An 11,483-nucleotide genomic window follows, 5' to 3' on the forward strand; every position below is an offset into this window, starting at 1 on the left:
GAAGCGCATAATACATTATTTGTCCTTGTTATTCACTAATAATAAAGAAGAATAAAACGACACATTATTAGCGCTTCATGCGTAATTCGGAACGCACCCCTATAGATATGATACGCGAATTTGAATTTAAAGCGACATTCGATCGGTAAAATAGGCAGCAGTTCCTGCGCGATAAAAACAATCATGGGCTTCGCAGATTAGGGACAAAGTTTTTGTCTTGAGCCGGGATTAGATTTGAATGACGATTTTATGAGTGATTGATTGATTTATACTATTTATGTCTGTGCTGTATGAACGATCCTGTAACAAGTATGTTTGAAAGCTCGATTACGGATCCGTTTTAATAACAGACATCTTTGTCGCGAAATGATATGTTAGTGTGGCAGAGTCAGCATGGCAGAGGCAAGTAATAATGACAGTGGTGTGTCGAGTCTGACCGATGACACGATAGGAAATATGTTTAGCGACGAGTTTCCAAGTGATTTGCAAGAGGTAATTCAATAATATCAAACAATTATTTAGGTTAGAGTGTTAAGTAAACACTGTTGAATTAATACTTTATGTCACTTTGTGGCACATTAAAATAATGAAATGTTTTATTCACATCCTTTCCTCTTTTTTTTTATAAAATAACATCTGCTGATGTCTACAGATAGTGTCGATTAAAACGGAAGACAGCATTTTGCAAGAAGTATCAGAACATATCAAACGTACTACAAAATTAAACAATCAGCATAGAATACAAGATGATAATGAACCAAATGTCGAAGGGAATATCAAAGCTAATAGCAAAGAAAATCAGAAGGCAGAATTGCAAAAGCAGGTCGAGATTGGAGAAATTACTCCGTTTGAAGCAGTATTTAAACAGTCAGCTTTAGAGCAAAAAAAAGGGTATGATATAAAATGTTCATTTTCTTTTATTTGCAATTTAAGTTAAATTTTGAATGTAACAATTGACAAGCCTGGTGTTTAAATAATTCAAATTTTCACAATTAAATTTAATAATTATTTTATATTATTTTAGGAGTGCCAATAAAAGTTCTCAATTGTCTGATCTTGAGAAATACTTCAAACAACAAGCTGCTCTTGCTGAACAAAAGAGAAAATTAAAGACTGTATCTAAGACACCTGACAAAGATACAGTACCAATCAAAAAAACAAAATTACTTGATACTGATACAAGAACGGATAAAAAATGTCAAAAATCTAAATATGAGAACAGCAAAGATAACACTGTGCAAAGTATAGACAAGACAGACTCCAATGAAGCAAATGAGATTGTTGACAATAGTTCAGAAAGCGAATATATTCCCAGTGATAATGAAGTGGATTTCGGTAATATTAATATTCAATCTGTTTAGATACACTGAAAAGAGATACGCTAAACAATCTTTTTCAGATATGGAGGCTAAATCATCATCTAAAAAAAGAAAAACTTCAATCAAATCCAGCTCCATTCGCACAAAAAGAAGTACGTATCGTTTACAATTGATGAATTATTTGATCCTCTAGTTATTATTACTGTTTTATTATTAATTATTTTGATCTTGTTACTTTTTAAATTTATCCAGCTCGAGATGATGGAGATAATCAATTATTCAAGCAAAGAGTAGGGACAAATACTTATCCCAAAGATGAAGCAATGCACAAAATTGATACTCTCTTTAAAATGCCACAATGTATTTGGGAAAAATTATACAGGTAGATATGCTATTTTGTTGAGTTTTACAATTTTTTAATCTATAAACATAAATATAAATAATATAAAATTTAAATATAAATAATAGTTTTTTTACAATGAAGTATAAATATTTATATAACATTTAGAACAATTAAAGAAAAGATTTAAATTTAATATTCAGATCTTTCTATGACTTACTTTGACATGAATTAATTTTTTGTATTCATTAGAATTAATTCAATATTTAGTGAAATATTTGAATCAATATGATTTTATATATATAATATATGTAATTTTAACTATAAAATTTTTATAACTAGGTATCAAAAAGTCGCAGTTAAGTGGCTCTGGGAATTACATAGCCGTAAATTAGGCGGTCTGTTGGGTGACGAGATGGGATTAGGAAAAACTGTGGAGATTATTGCATTTCTCGCGGGTTTGGATTGTAGTGAATTGCTCTCTTACCACGGAAGGTATTGTACATTTTTGTATTTCTTAATTAATGTAGAATTTACATGTATACAAAACATCTGCAGGATATTTTTTTTTTAAGAAAGACACGTACTTATATATATCGTTTTATTCCTTATTTAGTTCATTGTTATATTTATGTTATAAATGTATTGATGCACTTGAAAAAAAATTCTGTTTATAACAGATTAGATTTATATTATTAACAGATATAGAGGATTAGGCCCGACTATAATTGTGTGTCCTGCTACTTTAATGGAGCAATGGGTGAAGCATTTTCACGAATGGTGGCCTTTCTTCAGAGTCGTTGTGCTTCACCATTCTGGTGGTTACAATGGTAAGTAAATAGTTTATATATATTTCTCAAGATATCAACCATAAATGATATTCGTAAAATTCGCAATATTCTCATTCAGGTGATCCAGAAAGTTTGATAGAATCTCTACAAATTGGCGGAATACTTATTACTTCTTACAATGGTGTTCTCAAACACAAAGATCTGCTTGTATCTAGTCAATGGCATTATGTTATTCTGGACGAAGGCCATAAGATTCGTAACCCACAAGCAAAGGTAATTACTTGTTAAAAATTGGATGGAATTACTTCATTTACATTTGTATTGTTTTACTATAAATTTCCTTATTTAATAAACTTCATAATTAACATGATAAATGTCTATTCCAAAATACTTCCATATATTATTTCTCATATTAATTAAGTTATATTATTTTATAGGTAAGCCGAGCGGTGAAGCGATTTTCCACTCCGCATCGATTGCTGCTGACTGGTAGTCCAATGCAGAATTCTCTGAAGGAACTGTGGTCTTTGTTTGATTTCATTCTACCTGGCAAATTGGGCACGCTACCTGTATTTCTAGAACATTGTGCGATGCCCATAACACGCGGTGGTTACACAAACGCCACGCCGTTACAGGAAGCAACGGCTCTCCAAATAGCCACTATGCTGAAAAACACTATTACACCATATATGCTTCGAAGAACAAAGACTGATGTGAAGCATCATCTCACCCTACCAGAGAAAAATGAACAGGTTCACCTTGTTTTTTTTACAATAGATATGTCTCTATTGCAGGCAATTAGTGTTCTTCCATTAACCTTTTTTTACAGAAAACAAAGTAATATTGATCTTTTCCATTTTTATCGAATCAATCTGTTTTTTCTTCAGGTATTATTTTGCAGTTTAACAGACGAGCAAAAGAAATTATATAAAAAATATTTATGCTCCGATGATGTTTCTTTTGTTCTACACGAGAGAAATTATTGTAGTAGCGGAAGATACAGAGCGAGGTTCCTCATTGCTTTATCAGCATTGAGAAAAATATGTAATCATCCGGATCTGTTTTTGTACACCAGAGAACAAGTAAGACATAATTAATATAATACTTTATTTATAAAATTATAAATCTCTTTTTTTTAAAGGATTCCGATGAAGATATCGATTTGTCCGACGAACAAATAGAGAAATTCGGATATTATAAACGTGCTGGAAAAATGACAGTGGTTCGATCTCTTCTAAAAATCTGGCAGAAACAAGGTCATAGAGTGCTACTTTTTACTCAGGGAAGACAGGTAAATATGATTCTTTTTTGAACATATAGAATATATGTTCCAAAAATTTTATGTTTAAATAAATTTTTTTATATTCGTTCAATTTTCAAAAAAATATCAATATTATGGAATATTTTTAAAAGATATTTATAAATAAATATTACACATATTTTAAATTTTTTTACAAAAATACTCAGTTTTGTGTTTTTCGAATTATTATCGTATTTTTCGAATTACTTATTAGAATGATATTAGACATGTTATTATATAATTGATCAGTCAAATAAACTATTTTCCATATTTATTTTTCTTTGTACACAGATGATGCACATTTTGGAATCTCTTTTGCAACGTGAAAAGTATATTTATTTGAGAATGGATGGAACAACAGCAATGTCTCAACGGCAACAAACGATTCAAAAATTTAACAATGTAATTATTTGAAAAATTTATCGCAAGACCTCTTTGAAAAATTAATTTTTTCTTTCCATAGGACTCGTCATATTTTGTCTTCTTGCTGACAACGCGCGTAGGAGGCCTGGGAATAAACCTGACCGGTGCAAATCGAGTGGTTATTTACGATCCCGATTGGAATCCAGCTACAGACGCTCAAGCAAGAGAACGCGCGTGGAGAATAGGCCAGAATAAGCAAGTCACTGTCTATAGATTAATTACTGCTGGCACGATTGAGGAAAAGGTTGGTAACATCAAGATTATCAAGTTTCAATTTTATTGGGAAAAAAAAAATAACGATACGTCTGTAAGATTTAATAAAATAATTTAGTAACATTTTTTAGTAACAGGAACTTGCTTCTCTCTTTTCAGATATACCACAGACAGATCTTCAAGTTACTACTTTCGAATAAGGTTCTTGATGAGCCACGCCAACGTCAATTATTTAAACCAACGGATCTGGTGGAGTTATTTAATCTAAACGAGCCGATAACTGGCGAGTTTTCCGAATCGGATCGCTTATTTAGAGAATCTAAATTGACGCCCAGTGGCTTTTCTCTCAGTAAGATCGAGCAAATGAAAAAATTAGCATCGATTCTCAGTAAGAAAATAAGCGCTAGTGTAAAATCAATGCGCGATGGAAATGAAGATGCAAATAATAGCACTTATAAAGAAAAATGTGAACAAAATGATAATTCAAGGTGCATCGATGCTCTTGCCATAAAAAATGATGCGCTTATGGACCAAAACTTATCTTCCGATCAAAATAATACACAAAAGTCTCCGAGCAAATGTAATGAAGATTTCGATATGAATTCTGATGCAAATATTGAAAGAAATAGTAATATAGAAAATGAAAATACATTTAAGGACAATTGTGAACAGAATGTGATTTCAGTGAGTTCTCTAGATAATAATTCAGTGAAAAAGAAGAATAAAATTGTTTTAAGTGATGATAAATTCACGTCATCGTCTACTCGTAAACGAAAAAAACACAAAAAAAAATCGGACAATACAAATGTTTCTGCGATGTTTGAGGGAGAACGTGTTTCTTGTCTAATCGGTCGTCGTCTGGGACGTTCTATTGAAAGAGAAGAGCTAGTTTCAACCGCAGATGACGACTATGTATTAAGGAAGCTATTCGCCAAATCAAGTAAATCGATACATATTTCATATTTAACAAAGTATATATTTAATTTTTATATCTTTAACTTATATAATATTTAATTCGATTATATTTATATACATCCAAATATTAATTACTTATTCATAAAAAGCTAAATACAGTACACATTTTTATTAATCTTTCTAATATTACAAAAAATATCTACATTTTCATATAAAATTATTTCAGCTGTTAGTTCGGCCTTCCAACATGAAGCAGTATTATCAAATGCGCGTCATAATAACGATAATGAAAACACAATGCAACGTTTTGCACGTGAATCTGCGCAAGAAAGCATGGATTTCATTCATCAATCAGGAAAACATTGTTGGAGACCAGCATAGGATAACCTATATAGTTTGTGATGACATTGTATGTTTATTTTTTCTATAAATTTTTTATAAGATCTCTCACACACACACACACATACACACACACACCACACATGTGTGGTGTGGTGTGTGTGTATATATACGAGTATACCATTTCGCAACTCAAATGAAAGATGAAAGTTATAAGAAAATCATTATTATATACAGTTCAAAAAATAAAATTTATAATCTTTTCTTTATTTTTCTTTAACTTATCTCGCATACACTTATCATGTAGTATAATAGAATACAACATTTCGATAGCAAAGAATTTTGTAAATAAATTATTTTTTACAACGTTACAAATGCATCATATATGTATAAACGCATATTATAGAAATATAAATTATGGATATAATTATTATAGAAATATAAGTTAATTTCACAGTATTTCGTATACACGCTACACAAAATCCATTTGTTCATTTTTTTTGCAACATATAATTCAATTCACATAAAAATGCCAAAATGGGTATACACTTTTATAGAACAAAAAATGAAAATTTATAAAATTTAATCGTATATGAATAATTTTTTTAGGTTGACATGACAAAAAGCATATATTCGGTTTATATAAAGAAAAGAAAAACGAATAGATAAGTATTTGAAATAAAATTGCAGTACAAAAAATTCACAATTTCTTGATAACAAGACATTAATCAGTCCTGATATCCAAATTAAAATAATCAAGGAATGGAAGAATTACTATTCAATTACTTTTTCTGTAAAAATTCGTTACTGTCAAATTGTTATTATAAGAGTAACAGCGGAAAGTAACAGCATTGCAAGTAACTAATTTTACTTCCATTCCCTGAGAATAATATATTTTATAATAACATAATTGTATCAATGTCGCAAAAATCTCTCGAGATTAGGTCCAAACTTGCCTAACGGATCTTCCGGAAACATGATGTAATCCCCGACAAAGGTGGGTATCAGTAAACGGTTCAGAATAGTATTGCGCCATTCCGGTTTCTCTCTATACAGATCTCTGTATTGATCCGAGGAAATCACTATCCCTCCACACGTTGTCGCATATTTCAAGATAAATCTGCGATAAAAGAAATAATGAGGAAGCGTTAAGATTTAAATTTTTATTACGTCTTAAATTAAAAAAATATATATATATTTTTGTTTTAAGATATACAAAGGAGCAATATATATATATATATATATATATATATATATATATCGGTCCCTTGTATATCTTAAAAGTGACACATTTAAAAAAATGTGATTTTCGAATTATTATTACGAATGAATTAAGTAAATATTACCCTATCAATCATTAAAGTGATAATTTAATTTTATTACAAATCGTCAAAAAATTATAACTCAAAATGAGTTTTAAAAAACATTAAAATTACAATTCAAAATGATGGTTTTTTAATAATTGTGAAATGAAAATGATAAACAATGATATTTGATCATGTTTTAAAAATATATTCTTTTTGCCATTATTATCAGCTAATAATATTCTGTCAAATTAAAAGCAAATTGTCTCCTTGTCTGGGAAATTTAATTGTCCGAGTTGTGTCACTTTTGAAGGGAACGACATATATTTCTAATTAATTGAATATAATAAACAATAAAAATAGAGTACAAAGTCTATATTATAACTATATAATTTTGATGTAAACAAGAAAATTGAGATAAAACTAATACGTTTTATGTAAAATACGCGCCCAATTAGCTAAGTCTGCAAAAAAAAACAAGTTTTGAACAGAGTATGCTATCAATTTCTGATAGCAGAAAGGCAACATCGTCACATAAATATTTTACACAGAGTCTGTAATATCTGACGATGTGAACAAATTGTTATCAGAAATATGAATCTGCTGATATGCTAGCAGATTAGTAATAGAGACCGAGCAGGATTTGCAACTTTTGTTCAATTTATACTACCAAAAATTGTTCAATTTATACTAATTTATACACTATACAGTTTATCATCAGATGCCCATGTCCACAGATACTGCTTTATTTTGCCGCCAATCTACTGTCTGATTATGTGAACGATAGTATATCTTAAAATGAGATGAAAACCACAAAAAAGAACAAATTTACTAGATTGACTAATGAAATTGTAAATATTTTAGTAAATTCGCTCAATTTAATAATTTTTATCTCATTTCAAGATACACAATTGATCCTAAAGTTCTGTTTTATAGAACAGGATCAGAATGCACAATTGATGTTAGTCTGCAGATATTTCTGATCAAATCTGTTGCATCTGCCGACATTTTGCTAATATTTTATTTAATACGGAGAAATTAATGATTACTTATACTTCTGTAAAGATGCGTTTATACATATATACAATAAGAATATGTACATTATATACTGCATCTAATATTATATAATGTATGAAAAATATAAACATTTTACTATACAAGAAATAATTCCTACTATGTATTAAAGAATGTAATAAAATATATGTTCTATTTTTTCTATTTATATAATAAAAATGTGGTACCGATCGTCATAAGATGTAATTTGTCTACCACCAATTTTGCGGCTAGGTGTAAAAATGACTGTTCCCTCTTTGTATAATTGCTCAAGAAATGTATGTTCCTTTTTACGAACGTGTTGTGGTAAGAAAACTTTTACAACATGACCTCTCTCTTTAAAATAATTTACCACTATTTGGATACCTTTTTCTGAGAACTCTTTACCTTGTGTATGGCTAAAATGTAAAGATTATCATATTCTCAAATAGAAATTCAAAATAACATACATAAAATTACAATCTTTATAAATTTTATAAGTATGCAGGGTGTTCCCAGGTTAAACCGCCAAACTTAAAATATGAATTCAGAATCAAAACAAACAAAAATGTTCCTCTGGATATATGCTCGCAAATGCTTCAAGAGATATTTACTTATAAAGTTATATACAGAACTATAGGAATGAATAATTGAAATATGGTTTTTGTTTTGAAGTTCGACAATCATTGATAGGCTTTTGTTCGCAAAACTCGTAATTCGTAGCTATTAGTTTGTTGAATGCTTTTATAGAATATACTTATAATCATGTCTCATATGTATTCTAATATATATAATAGTGAATATGTCAATATGATATATTTATATGGGTTTTGTGACGGAAATGCTAATGCTACTCGTCGTGAATACGTCGCGTGATTTTCGAACAGAAGATTGCCGAATAAATCAGTATTTTCTTTAATATTTCAACGACTGAAGAAAACTAGATCATTTAATATGATTCCCCGGCAACTCTTCTACTGATGAAGTTTTTGCATCACTGCAAAATGAAAGAAGAAGCCATCATATTACAACATTTCGATCAAAATCTATGTACGATCAACAAGTACCCGAAGATCTAATTCTATGGGAATTTCATTCACAGTCATATGGAAGACCCTTTCAGCCGATGGACGTTATCCATATTTTAAGTTTGGCGGTTTAATCCGAGAACATCATATATATAATTAGCTAATTTTATCAAAATTCATTATGTATACATCAGTAATATATATGATTAGAATAAAAATATCATACTTCATCGCAACATTGCAACCGTCAACAATTATCTCTCTTAATTTATATTTTGAATTTGTTCCGTTATTCTCATCTGTATTTTTCTGAGTTTCCTCTGCTTCTTTTCGGAACTTATTACTGTAACGTATATTAAATTTTAGAGGACTTGGATTCCAGTTTTCACGGTTCCTTTTTCTTTGACTGTTATATGAACATTTCAATGTACTTCGTTTGGGTTTAACGAACGATTTGGCTGTAGTTTTATTGGAAAATAGATCTTGTTTTTTTTTTCTTTTCCATATATATTCGAATGTATCTGTATCTGTATCTGTATCTCTTAAAAATTTGAGATACTTCAAATTTGGTGTTTTATCTATCACAAACATCTCATTTGTCTCATCAAAATTATGTCTCACATCTTCATTTTTGTTTGCATTTTTCTCTCTTTTACGCTTTTTATTTTTCTTGTCTTTACTCACATTTAATGAATTCAGACATGACCATAACTCAACCACATCATCCTCTGTTTGTGATGGTGCTAAATGATATACAGATATTACTTTAAAACTTTATTACTTTAATGATTCATATTAAAAGTATTTTAATATGAATTATTTATGTCAAGCAGACAAGTAGATGATGCATTGTAATAGTGATTTTATTATATCCTTGTTGTCAGTGTTCAACAAAGATAAAATGATTCAATCACATTTCAGTGGCTTAGTTTATACTAAATATACTTATATTTAGGCCTCTACCTATATGTCTTTGTTTAATTTGTAGGTTAAACAAGAATATTTATGACAGTCTAATTTGAGCTCTGGAGCCAAAAATTATAAAGTGTTGATAAGTGTCACTTAGATAACATATCAATACTTTACAATCTCTGAAATCTTATTCACATTGAAATTTTTTGTGTCGATGGTTTTGTATTTTGGCTCCAGAGCCCAAATTGAACAAGCCTGATCCATCATATGTAGCCATCTAAACATACAGTGTAAACTAGGCCAATGTGTTACACAGAAGGTGTTTTTCTCTCATTGATGGTAAAGTGTCATTCTGTTCTTGTTACTTCTAACAAAGATAGAATGACGTTTGTGTCAATAATTATAAATAAAATGTACCTTTTATGTTTTTTATTGGAGAAAACACTCAAATTCTTTTATCAGAATTTTATTAAAAAATAGAATTAACTCACCTATACTTTCTTCATTTAAATTTTCCTGCATATCTGTCAAACAAAGTACAGATGAATCATTATCTAATGATACGGATGATTTATTCGTGTTTTTCTTGGTAGAAGTTTTTAGTTTTTTATTTTGTTGAAAAGGCGAGGTCGGTATTGAGCTACATTCAACGATGCTGAGCGAGGCGTCTTCATTTCTATCATCTCTTTCACTGTCGCTGTCATTGATGACAATTACACTATTTCGTGAAGGTATTCTTTTAGAAGAGTCCGCTGCATTTTGTTTGTTCAACTTTCGCATTCCATCAGATAACCTCCTATCCTTGTGTACCATCTTCTCATTTATCAAGCTAGTGAGATTCACCATACTGATTGATAAAAATCATAAATCTTCAACAATCTTTTGATATAAAAATTTAATTCGGTCAGAAATTACCTTTTCCTAAAAACATTCAATGGACTATTATAACAATATCTAGATTCTTGTCGACTTAAACTCTTTTTTCTTTTCATCCTCAAAAGCCAATTCCTATGTAGGTCATTCAATCACGTGAATTATGTACAATTATATGTTCAACAGTCGATTTTGAGAGGGAAACAATATCCGCAAGATGATTATTTGTTACTCCCGTTACTTTCCTGAAATATCTTGAGATTTTCATAAAACTTTGATCACTCAATACATTCGTACTATGTCGATTTTTATCACTGTTGTTTTGAAATTCATCAATTGACTTGAACTTGAAACGAGGGCGCCTCGATCTTAATGGCTTCTCTTTTATCATAAGCTGCGTCCGGCAATGCAAATCTGAAGCGTCGGAGTGCTCTTATATTATAGCATATGTCACGTGCACTATAGAAAAAGAGCACTCCGACGCCTAATATAAAGCGTTGATTTCAAAGGCTTCAAATTGGCTGTCGCAACAAACTTGCGATCGGTTTGCAACTAATGTAGAACCGGCTTCAGATACATCGGTGATCGATAAGACAGGGCGCGCGAAGGTGAGTTAGAGGGGGCGTTAGGGTCGCGACTCAATAAAATAGGGAGGCGCGCCGGACGGGCGGTGTTCGCGTAGCGATCGCTGGTG

At 30.3% G+C, this 11,483-nt stretch overlaps 2 protein-coding genes across 6 annotated transcripts; one reads left to right on the forward strand and one right to left on the reverse strand.

Annotated features, from left to right (window-relative positions):
- The first annotated feature begins 147 nt into the window (after positions 1–147).
- On the forward strand, positions 148–8,197 carry LOC105145823 (DNA excision repair protein ERCC-6). Of its 3 annotated transcripts, none has more exons than XM_087411310.1 (15): positions 148–492; positions 653–891; positions 1,025–1,335; positions 1,400–1,471; positions 1,572–1,701; positions 2,002–2,154; positions 2,362–2,489; positions 2,569–2,723; positions 2,888–3,532; positions 3,592–3,741; positions 4,042–4,152; positions 4,214–4,417; positions 4,546–5,326; positions 5,528–5,710; positions 6,250–8,197. In XM_087411310.1, exons 1-14 carry the CDS (start codon positions 394–396, stop codon positions 5,680–5,682), a joined length of 3,333 nt encoding a protein of 1,110 aa, XP_087267436.1. In that variant the 5' UTR covers positions 148–393; the 3' UTR covers positions 5,683–5,710; positions 6,250–8,197. The 3 variants fall into 3 exon arrangements, with proteins under 3 accessions (XP_087267436.1, XP_087267435.1, XP_011053951.1); XM_011055649.2 differs by having other exon boundaries at positions 149–492; positions 2,888–3,202; positions 3,338–3,532; positions 5,528–8,197; XM_087411309.1 differs by having other exon boundaries at positions 5,528–8,197.
- On the reverse strand, positions 5,865–11,418 carry LOC105145821 (uncharacterized). 3 transcript variants are annotated; one of them, XM_011055648.2, is made up of 5 exons: positions 10,832–11,418; positions 10,408–10,745; positions 9,231–9,747; positions 8,186–8,395; positions 5,865–6,760 (listed from the first exon to the last, which is right to left on the reverse strand). In XM_011055648.2, the coding sequence occupies exons 1-5, from the start codon at positions 10,906–10,908 to the stop codon at positions 6,556–6,558; spliced, it is 1,347 nt and encodes a 448-aa protein (XP_011053950.1). In that variant the 5' UTR covers positions 10,909–11,418; the 3' UTR covers positions 5,865–6,555. The 3 variants fall into 3 exon arrangements, with proteins under 3 accessions (XP_011053950.1, XP_011053949.1, XP_087267438.1); XM_011055647.2 differs by having other exon boundaries at positions 10,408–10,763; XM_087411312.1 differs by lacking the exon at positions 8,186–8,395 and having other exon boundaries at positions 10,408–10,763.
- Positions 11,419–11,483: the final 65 nt, after the last annotated feature.

The sequence above is a fragment of the Acromyrmex echinatior genome, chromosome 11, assembly GCF_024713525.1.
Source record: "Acromyrmex echinatior isolate Ae372 chromosome 11, ASM2471352v2, whole genome shotgun sequence".
NCBI classification, from domain to species: Eukaryota; Metazoa; Arthropoda; class Insecta; order Hymenoptera; family Formicidae; genus Acromyrmex; species Acromyrmex echinatior.

What these genes read in the sequence shown, in the direction of transcription:
- LOC105145823 (XM_087411309.1), top strand. Translation starts at nt 394, where the DNA reads ATGGCAGAGGCAAGTAATAATGACAGTGGTGTGTCGAGTCTGACCGAT. An exon ending in CGATTCAAAAATTTAACAAT is followed by an intron (nt 4,153 to 4,213) that starts GTAATTATTTGA and finishes TTCTTTCCATAG; the next exon opens with GACTCGTCATATTTTGTCTT. An exon ending in GAAGCTATTCGCCAAATCAA is followed by an intron (nt 5,327 to 5,527) that starts GTAAATCGATAC and finishes AAATTATTTCAG; the next exon opens with CTGTTAGTTCGGCCTTCCAA.
- LOC105145821 (XM_011055647.2), bottom strand. Translation starts at nt 10,908, where the DNA reads ATGAAAAGAAAAAAGAGTTTAAGTCGACAAGAATCTAGATATTGTTAT. An exon ending in TTTAAATGAAGAAAGTATAG is followed by an intron (nt 9,748 to 10,407) that starts GTGAGTTAATTC and finishes TATATCATTTAG; the next exon opens with CACCATCACAAACAGAGGAT. An exon ending in ATTACATCTTATGACGATCG is followed by an intron (nt 6,761 to 8,185) that starts GTACCACATTTT and finishes CTTTTATCGCAG; the next exon opens with ATTTATCTTGAAATATGCGA.